This window comes from Eptesicus fuscus, chromosome 13, assembly GCF_027574615.1.
Source record: "Eptesicus fuscus isolate TK198812 chromosome 13, DD_ASM_mEF_20220401, whole genome shotgun sequence".
NCBI lineage: Eukaryota > Metazoa > Chordata > Mammalia > Chiroptera > Vespertilionidae > Eptesicus > Eptesicus fuscus.
In genome coordinates this window covers 63,116,982-63,139,893 of record NC_072485.1, presented here as the reverse complement: position 1 = coordinate 63,139,893, position 22,912 = coordinate 63,116,982, and the positions used below count along the sequence as shown (strand labels likewise).

At 35.7% G+C, this 22,912-nt stretch overlaps 1 protein-coding gene across 6 annotated transcripts in view; it reads right to left on the bottom strand.

Annotated features, from left to right (window-relative positions):
* The window catches only part of ELP4 (elongator acetyltransferase complex subunit 4), a 175,984-nt gene that overhangs the window by 123,630 nt on the left and 29,442 nt on the right, over positions 1-22,912 (bottom strand). For 5 of the 6 annotated variants that reach the window (XR_008558030.1, XM_008148937.3, XM_054725789.1 and 2 more), the window contains exons 4-7: positions 21,738-21,869; positions 15,179-15,318; positions 2,183-2,267; positions 16-204 (exon numbers count right to left, since the gene is read on the bottom strand). Coding sequence is in view for 5 of the 6 variants with exons in the window: in XM_008148937.3 (XP_008147159.2) it covers positions 16-204; positions 2,183-2,267; positions 15,179-15,318; positions 21,738-21,869 (546 nt within the window). In the remaining variant the exon portion in view is untranslated. The remainder of the gene's footprint in view (positions 1-15; positions 205-2,182; positions 2,268-15,178; positions 15,319-21,737; positions 21,870-22,912) is intronic. The other variant, XM_054725791.1, reaches the window with a different exon arrangement.

The following is a 22,912-nucleotide window of genomic DNA, read 5'->3' as shown; positions in this document are numbered from 1 at the left end:
TTGAAAAGTTCTGACCTGGATGAAATGTGTTGGCACAGTGATAATGCAGGCTGAAAGAGAGGTGCGCAGAAGACCACGGAGAATGTAGAGGAATTTTGTAAGGCTGTGACTGTTGTCACAATTTTCTGTACAGCAGACGTCATCTCCCCACAAAGGTGAACCAAGACTCTGGATTCCTATTCGTAAAATGTTTTTCTGTTTTTTCTAAAGAAAAGTGGAGGAGAGGTAAACACATTATTTTTTGTTAACTAATAGGATACCTCTTTTACTTTACAGGTAAGCTATTTAATAGTATATAATATTATGCTTCTTAGAGTCTATTTCTATATGCTGCCTCCAACTAGTTTAGTTGAAAATGGAGTGATAAAAAACATAAGATGAAAACTTCTTTAAAAAGCAGGATTTATTTCAGTATCAAAATATTATTTTGATTCAGGAATAATATTTTTTAAGTAGTGACTGATATATGCACTATTGTGACTTCCTGAACTCATCTAAAGTTTCTGAGGCAGATGTATAGACTTGTGAATTTAGCAAATGATACAATCCATAACGTAACAATATGGAAATTCTTTAACTATATTTTCATTCCAATAAAGTTAGAAATATATTTTTTAAATGACTTATTGGTATATTTTTATTTAATTAAATTTTTTTTAGCATTCTTAATATTCACATAGAAATGTCTACCTCAACCCCATTCATCTTTATGAAAGTCTATAGTTACAGAATCTCTGGTTCAGAGAGCGAAAACAGCGACTGTTTGTTGTCTATCAACATTTATGAAATAAAATATTGTTTATTGAAAACGGTGTTGTTTTCACATTGAAATAAACAACCAAGAAAACAAACCTTTCATTCCATTCCAATAACAGCTTTCTTATTAATGGTTATCTGAATATATGTGTGTGTGTATATATATACACATGTACATTTACATGTAAGTATGTATCTTTTTGCTATTGCATTTGATTTTTAAAAAATGTCTTGCTCTTAGAAGATGTGTCATCATCCTAAAACAGCAGTAGCTCTGCACACTGTACCATAGGAACTGTTATGACATGCCTGTTTCCATAGTTACCACAGCGAGTGGGGAGAGGTGTCTGTCAGGGACCAATTTACCTCTTCAGACAGGCACTGCCACCAAAGAGAAGACATGGTGCCCATAAATCTTAACTAGGACCAAAAATGGAGCAATAATGAGCATAACAAAATTGTAGTAAATACCAAGGACCACCACAAAAATTGTAACATACATGGAAAGCTATCTATAAATAAATGTGCTTCACCACACACACACACATACTATTTTCAACCTGCTATTAAATTGATTATTAAGACAAATTTAAAAAATTATTTCTTTTGCCTTGGACAGTGTTAAATATAGTAGTTAGGTCAATAATAATATTTTTTAAATCCATGAATTAAGAGCAAGTGTAGTTGATAATGCCACAAGTAAGACTCTTGGCTTCTTTGTCTTCTTTAATAAAAATAATGGCTCTTGGGAAATAATTCTGCTAAAATAATATAAATGAAATGCAAATCTTTTAGCAGCTATAGCAATTAAAATCACTGAGGAAGAATTCAGAGCAGCACGATATGTAGAAATAAAATTTCCCTTATTTTGTTTAAGTTAAACTAACTGGAACATCTTTAATAGTGGTAATTCAGAGAAATTTTTAAAAAAAGAGAGCTACAGAAAAATAGTTATAAAATATTTTAATACAGCAAGTAAAAATGCCTTTTTATTCACTGAGACAACCCGAAGCATTCTGTAATAAACATAAAATTGTAAAATAATGAACTCTTACTGATAAGGTCATTCGAAATTAAGACCTGATGGACAGAAATATAAAAATTTAGATGGGAAAGTACAAGACTTGTAGATTTAAGAATAATTTTCAAAAATGTGGCTACCTATTAATTCCAGGTGTTATAAAGACATATTTTACAATAATTCATGTTGACACTGAATGTGTACATCTTATGTGCATTCACTGAGAACACAACTAAGACTCTGAATACACATCACTAGTCAAACTAAGGCTGCTGTGCTCTGCTTATTTACATCTTCTGTGCTTGGAAACAGCTTGTTCATTGTCGATTATTCTGGGTGTAGCGCTAGAGAGCTTGAAAACAACATTATATCCATGATTATAAAAGGGTTTGAAGGTACTCATACCTGGGGATTGGATCCATCAAATCCTTCCTCATAAATGATTTTCTGAATAAACTGAAGCAGCTTCATGTAGCCAGGGGTCAAAGAACTGTTGGTAAGAAGTGGTTTAAATACACAAATGGGTTTTATTACACAGGAAATACAAATGTAAGCTAAAACAGTAAGTACATAATGAAAATATATACATTCATGAGATTTTTTAAATATAATTTTAAAATGAGCCAAAACAGTAATAAATATTATAAGAAATAAAGTCAATACATCCAAGGAACAAGATGCAATGCCTTATATTAACTAGCTCAGTGTTCTTGACATCCTGGGAAGATAAAAATCTGTGGAGACTGAGATGACTTAATTATGTCAGGCTTAGTTACCTCGAAGAAAATTAATGATTTAATGAAGCAACCTAAAAGATGAAGCCACTATAGCTTTTCAGGAGTAATCATAGATAATTAACACATAGTTAATGAACTGCTATGCAAGTATTCCTGAATCAATATGCTGATCACCTAAGCTTATCTTCCATCAAAGTTTTAATTTTCTTAGAACAAACTGCTAAAATAATATTAATTCAAAACCTAAATTAAGACAAGTAAATATAAACTCCATTTCATTTGTAAAAAAGACAATAAAATAAATGTATAAATATAAGATGACCTAAACAAAATTATTTCCCACATGAATATTAGCCCTAATGTCACTATTTTTAAAATACTTTACAAATGCTATAAAACATTTCAAAGAAAATTTAATAAGAACGAAGAAAATCTGATTTAACATTAACTGAATTTAAGATTCTTCATAATGGACAACCTGTGTGCTATGGGTGAACATTAAATGTCATGATAATGAGTCCTGGAGCACAGCTAGTTCCTAAACATAAAAGTGCCTAATGTTGTAGAAGCTGGGGGTGACCTTAAAAATACAAAAGTATCTGCTTTACTGTGATCCTAAATGAAGCGATCACAAAGGCAGAGGAAATGCCCTAAAAAACGGATGAAATATAATTTGAAGCAACATGCAACATTAAAGAATATAAGTTAGTAAATATAGCTGAATGCATAGTGTGCCAAATCAATGGCCAGTGGTTCAGCAAAAATATATGCACATCTCTGTAAACATTGTATTGAACATTCACATCTACCCCAAAGTACCTACCTAACAAAAACAAAAAAGAAAACCAAGAGAAAATAACCCTATTCTTTGCAAAACAACTATGTCTCCAACTGAAGGATGTAGTGGTATAATTATTTCTCATACAGTTATTTCTCCATTTGCAGTGAAAATACAAATTACATGAACACATTTTTCTACTTCCATGAGTGAGAAAATGTGTCTATAAAAATGGTATTCCATAGGGCAATGATGTGATTATTTCATATCTTAACATATATTTGTCCTGGCTAGCTCTACTTTCTGAACACAGCAGATTTAATTCTTATCTGGGTCAATTAGCTTTGCACAGGGGGTAAAATCTGCTCCAAGGTCCCAGATTATGAAATGAATTCCAGCCAACCATTTGATGAATGTCACTATGGGTTAAAGGAGTATGGATCAAGAATATACCCAGTGCATCCTAATCTACCAATTATGAATCTACCGAAGAAAATTATTATTTAATATATGTGCAAACTTTTTAAAGCATTTACACTCGGCCCAAAATTGTTCATTAATAAAATCTGCTTAAGTACTTGGTAGTAAATTTGCTACCTGAAGGTACATTATCAATACCACATACATAAATTACTTCTTAGTTTTTTTTAGTTGCCATCATTTATCCAGACAACATGATATGTTATTTATTTTACATTCTTACAGTCTGTTAAGATAGCTATTAGTAGATCTAAGAATCTCTTCAAAAGTAAAGGGGTTTCTTTTGATATAAGAACAAAAATGGACATAAAGTCAATACATCACAACCTCTTCCTTCATTTAACACAGATATATAAATAATCTCATCAACAATGCTTAGAACTTGATAAGTAAAACAAATTTCTCCAAGCTTATTAAACTTCTAGGAAAATAAATACTGGTAACAAAATAAAATTGGGATAATCAATACATTTAGGTATACTAATTGAGGATATTCATTCTTGCAAACATAAAATTATAGCATTTAAAACCGAACCAGTTTATATGGGATTGACATTAAAACACTAAGTATTGTTAATCTCTATGAGATACATTTCTTTGTCAGAAATATTTGTGATAATATATTTTTTGGCTGAAAATAATTATCTTCTATTGTCATCTAAATTTATTTTTTATTAAACCCCGTTAATTTTGAGAATGTTGCCTTTTTGTTGTGGTTGTTCAACAGTCTAGTAACTTATAAAGAAGGAACTAGCAAGAAAGAACCCCAGATATAAATATAAATCTGGCTTCCTTATGTTTCCAAACCCTTAACAAAGATTAGGCTATCAAAGTATCTATGATACGCTCCAAAGGCACTACATTTCAAATTATGTATGCTACTTTATATGGTTCATAATTTTCAACAAGTTTTATGGTGAATGGTCTATCTTAAGATATCACAATATCTTTACAACTATAATAGTACAAAGAATATGAAAATTATTAGAAATTTAATTTTTACTTTTACATATCAAGCATTTAAATTGTTTTTAGTTAAAAAATTACATGTACATTATTCATGTGTCTGCTGATATTACCATGCCATGTTGTCTGACAGGAATTTATTTCTTTATATTAATATACAAACATGGAAAAAGGAACACAATGATACAAATGTAAATTTACATATTGCTGACCAAGTTTAACAGTTTTAACCCTTTGCACTCGCTTGCTTTTTTCTCGATTCCTTTATTCTAATGCTAACCGTGTCGAGTCACACTCGACATCCGAGTGCAAAAGGTTAAAAAGTAGATAGAAAAAAATTGTGTGCCTATCAATATCAACAAGAAGTCTTAAGGGACATTCTGTATCAGAGATCTTTAATTTATATCAACAAATAGCATTGGTTTTCTTGTAAAAAGTAATTTTGTCATCCTATCTAATAAAGAGGGAATATGCTAATTGACCCTCACACTGTTGCAAAGATGGTGGCACTCACAGCCAATCAGGAGGGAATATGCTAATTGACTGCCCTGCACTCAAAGATGGTGGCACCCACAACCAATAAGGAGGGAATATGCTAATTGCCATGCCCACAAAGATGGCGGTGCCTACAGCCAATAAGGAGGGAATATGCTAATTGACTGACACGCCCTCAAAGATGGCAGTGCCCACAGCCAATAAGGAGGGAATATGCTAATTCACTGACATGCCCTCAAAGATGGCAGTGCCCACAGCCACAAGATGGCGGCACCCAGTCCCCTCAGCCCCGCTGGGGCAGCAGGTGTGTGGCAAGGCTCCATGTGCCTGCCTCCGGAGTCCCCCAGTCCCCTCAGCCTCCCAGCCACCCAGGGCCGGCCCGAGGCACAGGCAAGCCTCGAATGGCGGCTGCCCAGCCGCCCAGGGCCGCCTGAGGCTCAGGTAACCAGGGCCGGCTGAGGCTTGCGCTGCCAGCAGTGGCAGCAGCAGAGGTGTGATGGGGTGTCGCCTCCCGCCCCTGAGGGCTCCCGGACTATGAGAGGGGGCAGGCCGGACTGAGGGACCCCCCTCCAGTGCATGAATTTTCATGCACAGGGCCTCTAGTTAAGATAATATCTGCTATAAGAAAATGAATCAGCTGTAGTATATCTAGAAAAGAAATCAAGTAGATATCTCTCTTTCTTTCTCCCTCCCTCTACCTCTCTTTCTCCCTCTCCCCATCTAATCTATCAGCAAACCTATCAGCTATATCTTCAATATATCCAGAGCCTGATCACTTCTGATCACTTCTTACAAATGTCACCTCCTACCATGCTAACCTGTCACCCACATTTCTTGTCAGAACTCTTGGAGCCCAGCCTGTGCAGCTCAGTGGTTGAGCATCAACCTATGAACCTGGAGGTCACGATTCGATTCTGGTCAGGGCACGTGCTGGAGTTGTGGGTTTGATCCCAAGTGGGGGTGGATTACATTTGTTTCTCAAACAATGAAGAAAGGAATGCTTACAAGTCTTAATGTGATCAAAGAATAAATGTACCACTGTTATCCTCGTAACTAGTTAGTTATTAATATTAATAATAGGAAGAAAGCAAAGGGAAGGCCAGACATTAAAAGCATGGTCATCTGGGCAGCTTCACCAGGAAGCTGCACCTTTACAGTTCCCAGGAAACCACGGGTCCATTCCTTGCAAATCACTGGGGGGAAGTGGCCCAATGAAGGGGAAAATGGGCACATGTGCAGTGAAGTTGGAATGATGTAGGGAAGGTACTTGCTTGTCAGTCTAGCCAGGGGAACAAATATTATTGGCTAGCAGGGTGAATCTACTGCAAGTATGAGAAATATATACAAAGATAAAATTATGTGTATATAAAATTAACTGAGTGAAATGTTTATTCAGCTTAACAAGCTCAGTTTGTTTCTAACAAGACCACTTGGATTTAATTTTAATGTTATCAGCTGACAAAATGTCTGGTACATAATAAATACCCAAAATGTTTTGCATCACTGTCACAACACCTGATCACTACAATAACCTTGAGAAGTTAGTACAGTCATTAGCTCCATTTTATGGTTGAGAAAATAAGACCCATTAGAAGCTAAGTGATTTGCCCAAGGCTGTACAACAATTACGTGACACTTAAGACTCAAGTTTTCTAAAACTTGAAGCTATTTGCACTTTGGCTAAACTAAGATAAAGCCTCAGAGTGAGATCCAGATTCAATGAAAAGTCTGTGGGCTCAAATAAACATGTGGCTGAGATGAGGTTTGAACATGGCTCCATTAAACGTAATCAAATAAAATAATAAGGTGTATAGATTTAGGAAGATATTCCTCTTAGTTGTATAGACATTCACTCATATTAACTTGGTAATATTAAAAAGTGTAGATTTACAAATGTATTCAAAACTAAATACCAGAATAGCCCAATGGGTTCTAGTACGATCTCTAGCAACAACTCTAGCTAAATCTGTTATATGTGGCAAAGTTTTTAGTTTTTCAGTCTGGGCTTCAAAATTTTTCTCATCTGTTAACTTAAGGAGTTGCATTAGATAATCTCTGTTGTCCATTTTGACTTAAAATTATATGGTTCAAGAATGACATTTTTCTTTTTTAGGAATAATTTTTCTCATTAAAATGACTTATTGCTGTGCTTTAAAAAATTAGAACTTCTGGTGCATCTAAATAATGATTTAACTGCTTGATAGAAACACTTAAAAAAAAAAAACCATTATCCCTACCAATTAAGATTAACTTAAAGTGAAGATGAAGCATTTTTGAAATTATTGTCCAAATCACTGAGAAAAAAACGATTTGTATTAACAAAAATCTATTTACACATATATCTCAGGTATTCACCTATGACAAATAGTGAGATATACTTATAAGGCAATAGGCACAATATCAAATGTCTTAACTGTGTAAAATAACTATAGTTACATTAGCATATACTTTGCATGTGACTATAAAGACTGTGAAGTCTATTCACAAGTAATTTTCAAGGTAAAAATTCCATTACTATTACCCTGAAGGTTATCATTTATTATTTTTCTTTCTTATGCTTAACTGCATGTGTAGGCTAAACAATCTGATGTGTGACAGGGAACCACTGAGAATGGTTATGCTCAATAACCTGTGTGACAGGAGCCACCAAGGAGCAAGAAACACAACTAATTAGAGGAAGCTATTCCAAGAGTTCTTTTTTTAAAAAATATTTTTTTATTGATTTCAGAGAGGAAGGGAGAGTGGAAGAGAGAGAAACATCAATGATGAGAGATAATCATTGATCGGCTGCCTCCTGCACACCCCCCACTTGGGATCGAACCCACAACTCCAGCACGTGCCCTGACCAGAATCAAATCGTGACCTCCAGGTTCATAGATTGATGCTCAACCACTGACCTACACAGGCTGGGCTCCAAGAGTTCTGACAAGAAATGTGGGTGACAGGTTAGCATGGTAGGAGGTGACATTTGTAAGAAGTGATCAGAAGTGATCAGGCTCTGGATATATTGAAGATATAGCTGATAGGTTTGCTGATAGATTAGATGGGGAGAGGGAGAAAGAGAGGTAGAGGGAGGGAGAAAGAAAGAGAGAAGCTAAGGGTTAGAGATTACTTTATTGAAGAACAGAAATTTGAAAGGATATACGTAGAGTATGCCTATGGTGAAGATGACTGGGATTAGGAATGTGAGAATGAGATGGGAAATAAAATAAAAACCAAGCATACCAATGAAGATAGCATGCCAGTATGCTAGAATGATCAACTAAATTCTGTGTACCTGAAGACCCTTAAAAGACAGAAAGGCAAACACGGAAGCAGGTAATTTCTCTTTATTGGTCAAAATGAGGTTCAGGATAACAAGGCCTGTTCAAGTCCTGGGGGAAGGTGGCACTGCTAACATGGGGCCTCCACTTCCCTTTGAGGAATGCGGCCTGCAGTGAGGCTGGGCCCTTGGTCAGCTCTGCCATGGCTGTCTTAGGCAAGGAACCTCAATGGAAGGCTGTTGGAGATAGGCAGCACCATGGTCCACTCCAGCCCCATGACTTATCACTATGTGATTTGATTTGGACCAAGATGGAGGGTTACCCTGGTGGTCTTGCTTGGTTTACAACCACCCTTTTGATGAAACATTCAGCCATGAGAAAGGGAAGTCCACCCAAGTTCATGTACAGATTTTTTAAAAGTGTTTTTATATTTTATTTACTTATTTTTAAATATATTTTTATTGATTTCAGAGAAGAAGGGAGAGGGAGTGAGAAATATCAATGATGAGAGAGAATCATTGATTGGCTGCCTCTTGCACACCCTACATTGGGGATCGAGCCTGCAACCCTGGGCATGTGCCCTGACTGGGAATTGAACTGTGACCTCCTGGTTCATAGGTCGACACTCAACCACTGAGCCATGCCAGCTGGGCCATGTACAGATTTTTCATGACAGCCCTACAAAGGGCTGGGCTAGCAGAAGGCTATTAAAGCCATATACAGGAAGGTGCAATTTGCCCATCAGATAAGAATGAAGAAGATCATGAAATTGAGAGGAAGTGTGGCCTAAGGTGCAAGGACCTAGGTCAGTGGTTGGCAAACCACGGCTCGCGAGCCACATGCGTTAGAACCACTTTTTCAAAATAGACTCACCCAGGCCAAAAACCGACTTCTACGCATGGGCCACGAAGTTTCAATCACACTGTACATGCGCACCCGCACGTGGTATTTTGTAGAAGAGCCACACTCAAGGGGCCAAAGAGCCGCATGTGGCTCGCGAGCAGCGGTTTGCCGACCACTGACCTAGGTGGAGTATGTAAGACTCTGAGAGTGACACTGGTGGCTCTGATGTGGAATTCAAGCCTTCCTCAGATGCCAAGGAGGAAGTTATCAGTGATGAAATAAACAGTGGAGTAGGGGATAGTGAGAGTGAAGGCCTGCTCAGCTCTGTCAAAGCTGCTGCAAAATGGAAGAGAATGGTAATAGGAAATGGCTCTCTCAAAAGGGAAAGTTCAAGGGAGAAAATGCCCCAATCACCAAAGAAGCATTCGCTTCTGAAACCAGGAGTACTTTGAAGGCTTTCTCTACCCCTCAAAATTCTGGATCCCAAGCCCACATTAGTGATGACAGCAGTCGCCCCACTGTCTGGTATCACCAAACGTTAAGAATGGTTTGAGGAGGAAAAGAGAAGTGCACAGGAGGCGCCCCATTATTCTGATTTTGATGCATCTACACTCTATGTGCCTGAGGATTTCCTTCATTCCTGTACTCCTGGGATGAGGTGGAGGCAGATTAAATCTCAGAACTTTGATCCTGTCATATTTTATAAGATGAGGAAGTTTTGTCAGAAGGGAGAGGAAGAGAGAAACATCATTTGTGCCTCCTCCATGCCCCCTACTTGGGACTGAGCCTGCAATCCGGGCATGTACCATGGCAGAGAATTGAACCAGCGACCTTTTGGTATATGGGATGACGCCCAACCAACAAAGCCACACAGGCCAGGGCAAACTTTATTTTTAAAAAATAAAAAAGCATGATGCTCAGGATATTAGTTCTCTCTATAAATTTTCAGATATTATCTTCTTACTTTAATTATACCATCAGCAGATAAGCAGGTAGGTAAAATCCCTCTTCACACTTATATCTTGCCTTTCCCACAGTTCAGATGTTAGTATTAATATGTCATCCACCATATCTTTTTAATAAAGCAGTTTATTAAACTACTATAACTTCATAACTTTTATTCTGAACTTCTAGTCTTAGCTAGAAACTCCCTTTCAAAATTCCTTTCTCATGACTTTCTACTTGTAACTTGTAAACACAGTGGGTTCTGATTCTTGAGCTAAGATATCTGTATTGTTGAAATAAAATATACTCTTACATGGCTATATTTTAGTTATTGGTTTTATTCCACTAAATCTTTATATTAAAAGCAAAGCTATAGTTAATCTGAGTTATTACCATACTTTGTGCATTGGTCCACTAATTTACCAACTATCAACTCAACACCTGTGTCCCAGATTTAGGGAATAAATAGATAAAGAAAGCATACTGTTTCCTCAAGGATTTCCAGGGCTTGAGGGGGAAGATGAAGATGTAGACAAGACAAATAATTACAGTGCAATGTGATGTGTTCGGACAGAAGTAAGAACAGAAGTTAAGCAGGATAGTAGGGGGAGCATAATTACAATTTCCCTAGGAAAATATTACAAAAGGCTTACATCAAGGTTCTATTTAAGCTGGTAAGGAGACTTGGCAGGAGAGGAAAAGTGGAATGACTTCTAAAATCTTAAGTATTATACCTAGCCTCTTTCCACTGATATTCTCCTATAAAGATAACTGGTAGTCTCAAAATTCAGTTAATCCAACTTAATCAAATACAAAACTTTTAGCTAATACAAAAAAGTATTAGTTATTATTAAGACATATATATCAAAATAAAATTTTGAATTTCAAAGAAACATATCAGAACAAATTTATTTTATTTACTACCAATAGTATATGAATTCAATATTCAAGACCTGACATATCTATAATAAAAAAAGTGACAGTTTACAATATAGAAGGTGTATTAGTCAGCTTGGGCTTCCATAACAAAATACTACAGAGTGGGTGACTAACATAATAGGAATTCATTCTGATGCAGTTCTGGAGACTAGAAGTCCAAGATCAAGGTGCCAGCAGGATTGGTGTCTGATGAGAGCTTTCCCCTTCGGTTGCCGATGGCCACCTTCTCACTGTGTGGTCACATGGCTTTTTCTGGATGTGCACCCAAGAAGAGCGTGGGAGCTCAGTGTCTTTGGCTCTTTCTTAAGGACACCAATCCTATCAGACCTGGGGTCCACCCTCATGACCCCGTATAGTCATAATTATCTACACTGAGGATTAGGCCTTCCACATATGAATTTGGGGCTCACAAACATTCAGTCCGAAACAGTAGGTTAAGAGTATGTTGCTAGTTTTATCCTATCTAATAAAAGAGTGATATGCAAATTGACCATCACTCCAACACACAAGATGGCCACCCCCATGTGGTCAAAGATGGTTGCCCCCATGTGTACAAAAGATGGCCACCACAAGATGGACTGCAGGGGAGGGCAGTTAGGGGTGACCAGGCCAGCAGGGTAGGGCAGTTAGGGGCAATCGGGCCAGCAAGGGAGCAGTTAGGCGTCGATAAGGCTGGCAGGGGAGTGGTTATGGGGTGATCAGGCTGGCAGGCAGAAGCGGTTAGGGGCAATCAGGAAGGCAGGCAGGCGAGCGGTTGGGAGCCAGCAGTCCTGGATTGTGAGAGGGATGTCCAACTGCCCATTTAGGCCCGATCCCAGTGGGCCTAAACGGGCAGTTGGACATCCCTCAAGGGGTCCCAGATTGGAGAGGGTGCAGGCTGGGCTGACGGACACGCACCTTGCCCCGCGTGCACGAATTTCATGCACCAGGCCTCTAGTTAATAAATAAGAAAGTTGAGAGAGCATCCATGTGCTGAACAACGGGCAATCTTTCTTATAAGGAACAGAGTGTGTTTGGGTATACCTGTTAGTAAAGCTTAATTCAAAACAATAGCAGATTTAAAAAAAACTTAGACTATAAAATTATTCTCAAAATTCATTTTCCTATCATTGTTTTGTGATTCAGAATATCTGACTTATGACAATAAAATAGAAAAACAAAAATCACCTGGATAATATTGTGATACATCTCTGGCTTTTATACTCAGGCTTTAATGTGAAAGTTTAAATTGTATGTATGAACATTTTCTACAGAAAAAATCTACCAATAACTTTAAATTAGTTAATGGAAATTTTAAATGACCTTTAGCTTTTCTTACTGTAAAAAAATGACTCTACATGTTTCAACAGTCCTTTTAGATATTATGAAATTATATGTCATATCTTCATTCATGACAGTAGGATACAACTATATCCTCTAGTTATAATTATAGGAAAAGTATAGACAACTGTAATGCTAAGCTTTATTGTTTTATAAATGAACCAGTAAAGTTCATTTTAGTGAAATGAGCACATGCTTTTCATAAATTAAAATGAATCTCACATGGTAAAGTACCCATTTTCAAAATTAATTTAATTACATGTTTCAAGTTTAATTATATTTAATTAAGCATTTAGGTTTAATATGAAATAAATGAATTATCAGTTAACTACTATGAAATGAAATACTGCCTTGATAATTAAAATCTATAAATTTTCCAATTCTGTACGCAAAACTGCTAGTTCTCAAAAACAGTCTGAAAATTATATTTTAAAGACTACTGTACTCTCATAGCCAACTGTACTCTCACAGCCAACCTAGGTGTTGTTTTTCAGGCACCCAGTAAACAGATGCAATCTGTGCAGAAAAGAGCAGAGGTTTGGGAGACCTGGATTTGGGTGCCAGCTCGGTCATTTACAGAGTTGTGGGAAAGCTACTTAGTGTCTCTAACCTCAAGTTTCCTATGAAATTGGGATTTATCTGAGGGTTGTTGAGAGAATTAGATAGCCTATGATCAAATGCCTGGTACAGTGCCTGACACGAAGCAGGTTTTTTTTTTTTTTTAAGTATATATTTTATTGATTTTTTACAGAGAGGAAGAGAGAGGGATAGAGAGTCAGAAACATCGATGAGAGAGAAACATCAATCAGCTGCCTCTTGCACACTCCCTACTGGGGATGTGCCCGCAACCAAGGTACATGCCCTTGACCGGAATCGAACCTGGGACCCTTGAGTCTGCAGACCGACGCTCTATCCACTGAGCCAAACCGGTTTCGGCCACGAAGCAGGTTTTTGACAAATGTAAATTCCTCCTCTTTAGTTGTTGAATGAATAAAACCCGTCTTTTCTAGCTTAAAATAAGCAATATCATACATATATTTTTAAATTACAAAGTATCACCATATTATTTTTTATGTACTTACATCATACTTAGTGTACATTTTATACTTTTTATTTCCCTAAGCACTCTGTAAATGGAGGAAGTATAGCATTATTGCTAACAAAGAATTCTGAGTCAGAAAGAACTGATTTTGAGTCCGGATTCAACCATTTTCTATTTATGAAATCATGGAAAAGTTATTTTGACCTATTTCCTAAGCATGTATATATTTTTACATGGTTCAGTGAATGGCAAAAATTAGGCACTAGTAAAAATCAATATAATCATTCAAACTTAATAAAAAAATTAGTGATGCAGGTAGGACAAGTGGTATTCCCCCCACCTCAATTTTTCATAGAAAGATATTTATTTTCATTGAGTCTAATGAATTTGCCCAAGGTTAACAGTAGAACAAGACCCAGATTTTTAAAAAGTTCTCTGTTAGCACTCTTTCCTTCGTAACACAGAGGTAAAGGTGAAGGAGACACGGAAGTCTTTTGAAGCAGTAAAGCAAAAAGGAAAAGAGATCTTTTGACTTAGGTTAATCCTGGCTCTAGCACTTCACAGTTGAGCCTCAGATAAGTCTTTTCTGTGAATTTGGTATCTTGTTTTGGAAATGGGCATATTTACTTTCACAGGTTAGATAACAAAGGTACAGCACACACTACAGTGATTGACACAGAGCAGTCATTCATTAACAGTAGCTATTAACCTTAAGGTGACATCGAAGCACCACTTTGGGTAAGTCTGTGATCATAGATTAGATAGGGAACACCGTAATGAAGTGAAGAATTTCTTTTTGAAACAGATTTAATAAAAATAAATATGATAATCTTCACTAAATTCTTATATAATATTTCTGGAAAGGAGACTATAATTTTTAAGTCATTTCAGTTCACAACTTCCTGTCTATTAAATCTCCATTTAATAACTCATCTCACTTTGAAAATAATGGTTTAACAGTACAGCAACAGATTCCATGGATTACTCTTCCTTGATCCAATTGCAATAGGGATAAAATTAAATATTCTTATCCTTTATAAATCATTCAATGTCAAGTATTGTAATTCTCAGGGTTTTGCCTTAAAGTTAGTAGCATTATAACATAAACAGGTATTGGTTTAATATCTACAACTCTTCACTGTAAAACTCAAATCCTAAGTTCTTTAAGTCATCTAAAATACAGACTGTTTTATTTACAGCATTACTAGAAATAGAAAACCGTACTAAATAAAATATTAGAAAACAGGTACTTATTTACTTTCTGAAAGAGCACTGTTTGCATTTAACACTGAAATAGCCTGATTTAGAACTATTTCACATTTTCTTGAAAATAAAAACAGCAGGTATTATAAATTTGGTGCCCAGACTTTTTAAGTTGCAATTAAGAGTAACAGCATGTCCAATAGTTACAAGACTGGAAAAAGAAGAAAACTATATCAAATAATATGAAACATATGCACAATTAAGGTTACATATTATATAGAAACTAATGTTTATTATTAGGATATGTATTTTTGACATGCATTCTTTCAAAGAATATGGCAAATATGCATTCTATTAACCTTTGAAATAAAAATTGGGTCATTAACTTACCAGGGTTCTTCATTAAGAGTTGAAGATATTTTTTCTGGAAGAAAAAATCCATGCCATTTTGAAGCCTCTATTAGTTCTTGTGGTATTTTTTTTGATACATCATAATAGTGACCAAATTTTGAAGATGATACTGGTCCAGCCTATTAAGAAAATTTGTATTTATTGATAAAAAAAAGTTTTAAAATTACTATTTATTTTGTCCTACTCTCAGCAAAATGCTGATATAGTTATGCATTGTAATGTTAACAAGAAAAAGCTGATATACATAGGCATTAAATTTCAAAGAAACAAATACAACAATCTTTATTATTTTAAACTATATAGTTAGAAAGCAACCTTTTCATTGCCCACGTTTCTTTACTCCTGGAGGTTCCCTAAGATTGATACAAATTTAAAACCTCCTTAGCTTTTTTACTCTTCATTATACCTTCCTAAATTCAAAAATCTAATATACGTAAGTCTCAATCATTTTTGTTTAAATTCTAGGTTTTAATGACAAATATGTAGTAGCTAAGAATTGATGAAAACTTAAGCCAAATTAATTCATGGTGAGGGGTCCAAAAGCTATTGATGTACATTAAATTGAGCATCATTTTAAAACTAAATTCTCACAAGACAATGTGTATACATATTCAACTTTTCTTACAAGTTTAATGTTAAACATATAGTATAAAATGTACTAGGGTGCTCCAGATGGGAAAAAAGCTCAGAAAGTATATATAAGCTAAAGTAAATCAGAAATCTGCCATAATCATTAGTTAATGGACAATTCCTCTTTTGTGCCCTATACTAACAATTTCTCCAACAAATTATTTTTTTTCTTAAGAAACTCTACTGATGCTGAATTTATTTACATAGGAGAATAAAATCCTAGTATTATGACATTATTCTTATATTGCTTTGAATGAACTTTGGGCTGATTTCTTTCACTCAGCACATTAGAAATATATACACCTCTATCCAAAGTTGAACTACTAACAGTTTCATATGGCAATAGTTTCTAATGAAATCTCTGATCTAAATTTACATAGTTTCAACTGTCCTGAATGCTACAAAACAGACAAGTTTCAAAACATTTAATAAACTAGGTAGTTGAAGAGCTAACACACAATACATTCTTAAATTATTTAACTAAGGAATTAATAACTTTGTAATTTAGATTAGAAATAGATATTTGCTTGACACTCGGTATTTGCATTTTTAAGACTTTAAGAATTTATACCCTTAACTAAATACTTACAAACATTAAATTATACAGTAACAGAACAGAATGTTTTTAAGCCTAATAGAAACATTATTCTCGATTCAGAGCCTGTGGGTTTAGTGTTTACTTTCTAAATAAAATGACTGTTCTTCCCTCCATAAGGTACTATTTATTTTCGTTAATGAAGGAGACCTATTAATTGTCCTTATCCAATTTTTCAATATAATATACTGAAGTATGATCCCCAAAAGATTTACCATGCAAGTATCTACCATGAAAGTACTGACTAATAAATTATGACGTTAAAATTTGTTTCTTAAAAACAGGGTTTAAAGTTTTAAAATGTAAAGTTATTAGTCTAAAGCAATTTAAACAAGGTCTGTTCTTTGGCCTATAATCTATTCTTTATCCGGATTATAGTTCAGAATGTTTTTACTGCAATCTCTGCTAGAGCTCATCTTTTTATTGTGTAATTCCAAGCCCCCTTAATGTTTTAGAAAGGCCTTGACTAACTGAACTTTGATCTGATGTCTTCATTGATAAAAACACCAGGTTGCCCATTTCAGATGCAAATCCCTCTAAGGCCCAATAGAATTTAGTAAAGACAGCAAAAAAGAAGAAACAAGAAGTTTCCAGGATCCTCTTTGAGAATCCTGGGGCACACTGGTGTCCTTAATCCACACTGCTGCATGGATTAAGGTAGGTGATAACCTTTCCAGATTCAAAAGAATAAGCAGAGTGCCTACAAACTGGGTGGAGACTAGGATTTGGTAATAATAAAACACCATGCAATAAAAGCTTGGTCTATGTCAGAAGCCTCTGAAAAGGCCTCAATGTACCACATTCCCAGGCCTAGTAGGGAAGCTTGCAAAAGCCTACCTGAATCAAATAAGCATGAATAATCTATTTTAGCAGGCTGGCCATGGGGAGAGAGAAAGAAAGAGAGACTTTTCTCTTCTTTTAAGTTTGAGTTAATAAATTTATTAGTGGACTGAAGGTTCTTGAAGTCCTGTGAACTCAGAGAAATATGCTAAATTGTCAAGAAGCAAAATATGCTTTTTAAGTTGCCGGTCTCTATTAATGTTTCTAATTATAATATTAATGTGATAGAGATCTCAGATTTGGATTGAATCAAGGCAGAAAATTGATTTCATGCTGTGACAGTTTACATATAGAACATTTATAATTCATTAAAATGTAAAATTTAGAAGCTTTTATTACAATTGTTACTATTTTTTTAGACATTAAGATTAGACATAAAACAAAAATATTCACAAGGAAGAGACTAAAATTTTTATTACTGATGAAAAACTTTAATCCTTCAGTAAAAAAATGAAACTGAAAAATAAATATACTCTTCAAGAAAAAAAACAATTTTGTAAAGTTTTTTCTACCCAAGAGACCTAGCATTAACATATAATCAAATTTTTGAAATGCTGTGAACTCTTTTGAGGCCTAGAATGATAAAACAAAGACTTGGAATATTTCCTCTAAAAAAGATAACTAAATGCTTTAAATCTAATAGTAATATTAATAGTAATATCCCATGAAAAAACTCTCAACTCTACACACAAAAAGATACATTTAAAAAAATCAAACTATCATCAGTAACTAGTCAGTTTACTCAATTTAATAAGAACATCTTGCTTTAGTGTACATTATGAAAACTATTGCACATTTATAAACTACCCATTAACTTGTTAACTGTGGAAGAGAGTAAATTGTAATGATTCAGTAAAAATTTACTGTGCTAAAGGAAAAGAAACTCTGAAGGGGGTGGGGAGGGCAGGAAGGAAGAGCAATTCCCCACCTCCAGTATGTCAGAAACAAAACTTTCAGAGAAAGCTGCATCACAAATAAGCAATCTAAATAAGGCATTTTCTTAAGAATGTTACCATTTCTTCTTTCTCAGTATGGTATAACAGAAAGCAAGAATCCAAATGATTACTAAACCATTTTGAGGCTCCGTTCAAGCACCAGAATTAGAGCTAATAACTATTTCACTGGGCTGTTATGAGAATCTAATGCAATACTGGGAATGAATATTCTGTAAGTTGTAAAGCATTATGTCAATATTATTATTATTGTGTCATGATCCATTAGTGATCAGAAGACCATCACTATCTTTTGTAAATTACATTACATTATTGAAAAAAGTGTATGTGTTGTCATCCACAACATGCATCTATCACAGGACGGTTGTGGCTGAATCACTAAGATAGAAAACCAAAGTGTAATGAAGATTGAACATAATAAACCTCTAATACACGGTCATAAATTGCTGGAGCCATTTGTAGGCCTTTGCAGTAGAGTTCTACAATATTGAAGAAATTAAGTTTCAGAATATTCTGTAGGCAAGCAATTCTTGGGGTGAGGAGAGAATAGGGCTTGATGACATATGCATTTAGGAGACAATTAAAATCAAAGGACAAGGGAAGAGGTTTTTTTATTTTTATTTATTTTTGTGTTAATCCTCACCCAGGGATATTTTTTCCATTGATTTTAGGGAGAAAGTGGAAGGGAGGGAGAAGAGGTGGGCGAGAGACTGGTTGCCTCCCACACGGGAACCCTGCCAGCCAAGGATCTAGCCTGCTCGCTATGACATACCCATGACCAGAATCTGGGACCCTTCAGCCCACAGGCCGATGCTCTATTCACTGAGCCAAACCAGTTAGGGTAGAAGCGGGACTTTTTAAAACTACACAGACGCTACATGAAAGTGCTTGCTTAATGCTTTACTGAACCATTGTTATTTAGTTGTGCATATTCTTGTCCTTTTTAGCATTCCCTAAATGGGAATATGACTACACTCTTAAGACTTCACGACAACTTATATTAAAAAGCATATCTGATAATTGACACAGCTAGTTTTGGACTACTTGTTTAATCTTTTACTCATAATAGTGTTAAACTATATTTTGCCCAACCAAAATCCAGAAAACCCTGGGTTTTGTTGTTCTTGTGTTTAAACTGAAAATGGCACGGTAAGGCCTGGACTTATATGGTAGACTAGAGGCCCAGTGCACAAAATTCGTGCATGGGTAGGATCTCTAGCAGCTGCCAGATGCGGGCTGGGGCCTCCCTTCTCCAGCTGCCACCTTCATTCAGCGCCACCCCCTGGTGGTCAGCGCACGTCATAGTGAGCAATCGAACTCCTGGTTGGTCGAACTCCCAAGGGATATACAGATGATGATGAGGGATCACATATATATAGATGATGATGAGGGATCACTAATACCAGTCGTGGCAAATCACCACATACAAAATTTCTGTGACAAGCAAATATACATGCTGGTAACATTTCAGAGAAATGCAAAGAAGCCAGAAGATGATTTCTATATTCTAAACTTGACAGAACTTAAGTTGTAAATATAAACTTCAGTTTCACCATTGACTGTAAATTCAAAATAAGCTGTTGTTTTATTTGTATTAATTAATGCAACTTAACAGAATTTCCCATTTAATTTACATACTATATAACTCATTCACTCATGTATTCAACCAGTAACTATTGAGCACCCACTGTATGCCAGTAAAACAAAATAATCAAAAGTCCCTTTTTCTCAATGAGCTCACATTCTGGTAGAGGAGACAGAGGCTGTATTTATTATAGAGGCCCAGTGCATGAAATTCATGCGGGGGTGGGGGGGAGGGGAGTATGTGGCCCTCAGCCCGGCCTGCACCCTCTTGCAATCTGCCTGCCTACCTCATTGCCCCTACCCACTCACCTGCCTGCCTGATTGCCCCTAACCACTCGCCTGCCTACCTGTCTGATCACCCCTAACCACTCACCTGCCTGCCTGATTGCCCCTAACCACTCACCTGCCTCCCTCATCACTCCTAGCCACTCTGCCTGCCTGCCAGATCGCTCCTAACCACTCTGCCTGCCTGATTGCCCCTAACCGCTTTTGCCTCAGCCTCCACCATTGTGGCTTCATTCGCAAGGATGTCTGGAATGACGACCTGAAGGTTGTTTGGCTGTTTGGTCTAATTAGCATATTACGCTTTTATTATTATAGACGCCCTGAAGAAAAATTTGGCAGTGAAAGGAGATGAGAGAGAGAGAGAGAGAAAGAGAGAGAGAGAGAGAGAGAGAAAGAGAGCACTTTTATTTTACATGTAACGACAAAGGAAGGCATTCCTGATCAAATGATATTTGGGGAGACTGGAAGAAAATGGGAGAATAAGTCTCTGGTAAAGAACACTGTATGAAGAGCACATTTAAAAAAAAAATACACACACACACACACACACACACACACACACACACACATATACATATATATGTATACATATATATTTATTTATATTTATATTTTATTGATTTCAGAAAGGAAGGGGGAGGTAGAAACATCAATAATGAGAGTGAATCACTGATTGGCTGCCTCCTGCACATCAGACCGAGCCTGCAACCCAGGCATGTGCCCTTGACTGGAATCAAACCCGGGACCGAATCAAGGACCCTTCAGTCCGCAGGCTGATGCTCTATCCACTGAGCCAAACAGGCTAGGGCAAGAGCACACTTTTTTAGAACACTCAAGTTGTAGACCCTGAAAACTGAGCACTGGGTTTATGTGCTAATATGTAATCTCTGAGATGTTTCCTCCCACAGACAATCAAAACAGTGCAGGCACACCACTCTGAAGGAGGAATGAGACAAAACTACTATTAGATTGACAATAATCTAAAATGTTTGGTAAGACACTAAATTAGTGTGTGTGTGTGGGGGGGAAACTAGTACTCATACTTTGCTGTGTAAAAAAGGTGAAAGGATTAAGCAAAAACAAACAAAAACACCACAAACACAAAAACAAGCCTCACAGACACAGGCAACTGTATGATGATTACCAGAGGGGAGGGGCTGATAGGAGGTGAAAGAGGGTAAAGGGGGGATACTAGTAAATGATAAATGGAGATTTACGAGTAAATGAAAGGAGATTTGACTTTGGGTGGTGAACACAAATATACAGATGATGAATTACAGAATTGTACACCTGAAACCAATATGATTTTATTAACCAATGTCACCCCAATAAATTCAATAAAAATTAAAAAAATATATAATGAATGGCTTTGCTAGTTCACTTACACTGGCTTGCAACCCTAGAATAAAAGATTCCGTATGGAGACTATGGAAGAAATGAAATAATCTATTTTGGCTTAAAAAGAAACACTATTTGCTATAATTTTATTATTAAGAAATATGTCATCTTGATCAAATACACTATAAATGAAATATATCTAGTTATTTAAATAAACAAGTATACATTGTATTGCACTTTAACAGTTGTACAACAAGAGATTCCATAAAATGAAAACAAATTTTAGAAATGCATAGTTTGTATGCTGACTTGCCTCCATCTTAGGTAACAGCTGATAACGCCAAGCTATTTTCATCTTACTGTTAAATTCTGGTGTTTCATGACTATGTACATCTTCACCAAGTTCTTTTTTGTAATTATCATCAAGTAATGGTGCAGGAAGTCCCTAAGAAAACAGAACGACACATTATTGAGCATGTGTGGCAAAAAAAAAAAGAGACAATTTTCTTAAATAATGATATTAGCAATACTAGAATTTTCTAATGTATTAAAACTTGATGTCTTAAAATTGGTTCAAGCACAAAGTCATAACAAATATAAATCTAAAACAGAGAAAGGGGGTAAATATAATATTAAATGTGCAGTTTAAATTTTTAGCAATGAACTGGAATTTAAAGAAAATATTCCAATTTTTATACTAACCAAAATCAACTGCTGGTACAACAAAAGGCTGTGCTCATATTTTAAATTTATACACTTAAAGCAAAGTCTCAAATTAGCACTTATGTACTATATTACATGTAATTATTGTTATGTTTGCCACAAGGTAAAAATAAAGCTTGTGCACAATCTGTTTACTGGTTTGTAATTCTGGAATTCAAAAACTCATTCACCGAAATAATGGGTGAAAAAATAACTAAGAATAAAGACATTTATTTTGCCGATATCAAATATTAGTTTTGCACCTGCAAGCTTATGCCTCTTCTTTAAAAAATAAAAGGAGAGTTTAAAATCTGTGCTTAAATGAAGAGACAATGGATTCCAATTTTACTTGTTTTTTTTTGGAAGCTGACCTACTGAGTGACTACAGAAAACATAATGAAAACAATTTTTTTTAAGAAACACACACACACAACAACAACAACAATTTTTTTTTGGTGTGCGAAAAGGTACTATAGAAATAATGCAAAGAAAAAAGTACATAAGTTTCTTGGAGAAGGAAAGCCCATGCAATAATTGTATCTTTTCTTAGCCAGAATCGCAAAGATAATGTGAGGCTGACTTAGTAAACACGATCTTGTGCTGTCACTAATAGTCTAAATTTCAACCTTTACTTTTCAAGGTCAGATGTATTTATCTTAGAATCAAGTCAACTAATCACCTGGACAATGCATTCAGCATCATATATGATAGTCACTTCCTAAAAGACCTCCAATTAGATTAACATTTTAATTTATGATAGCATTAGAAACTAGTTATATCATGTAA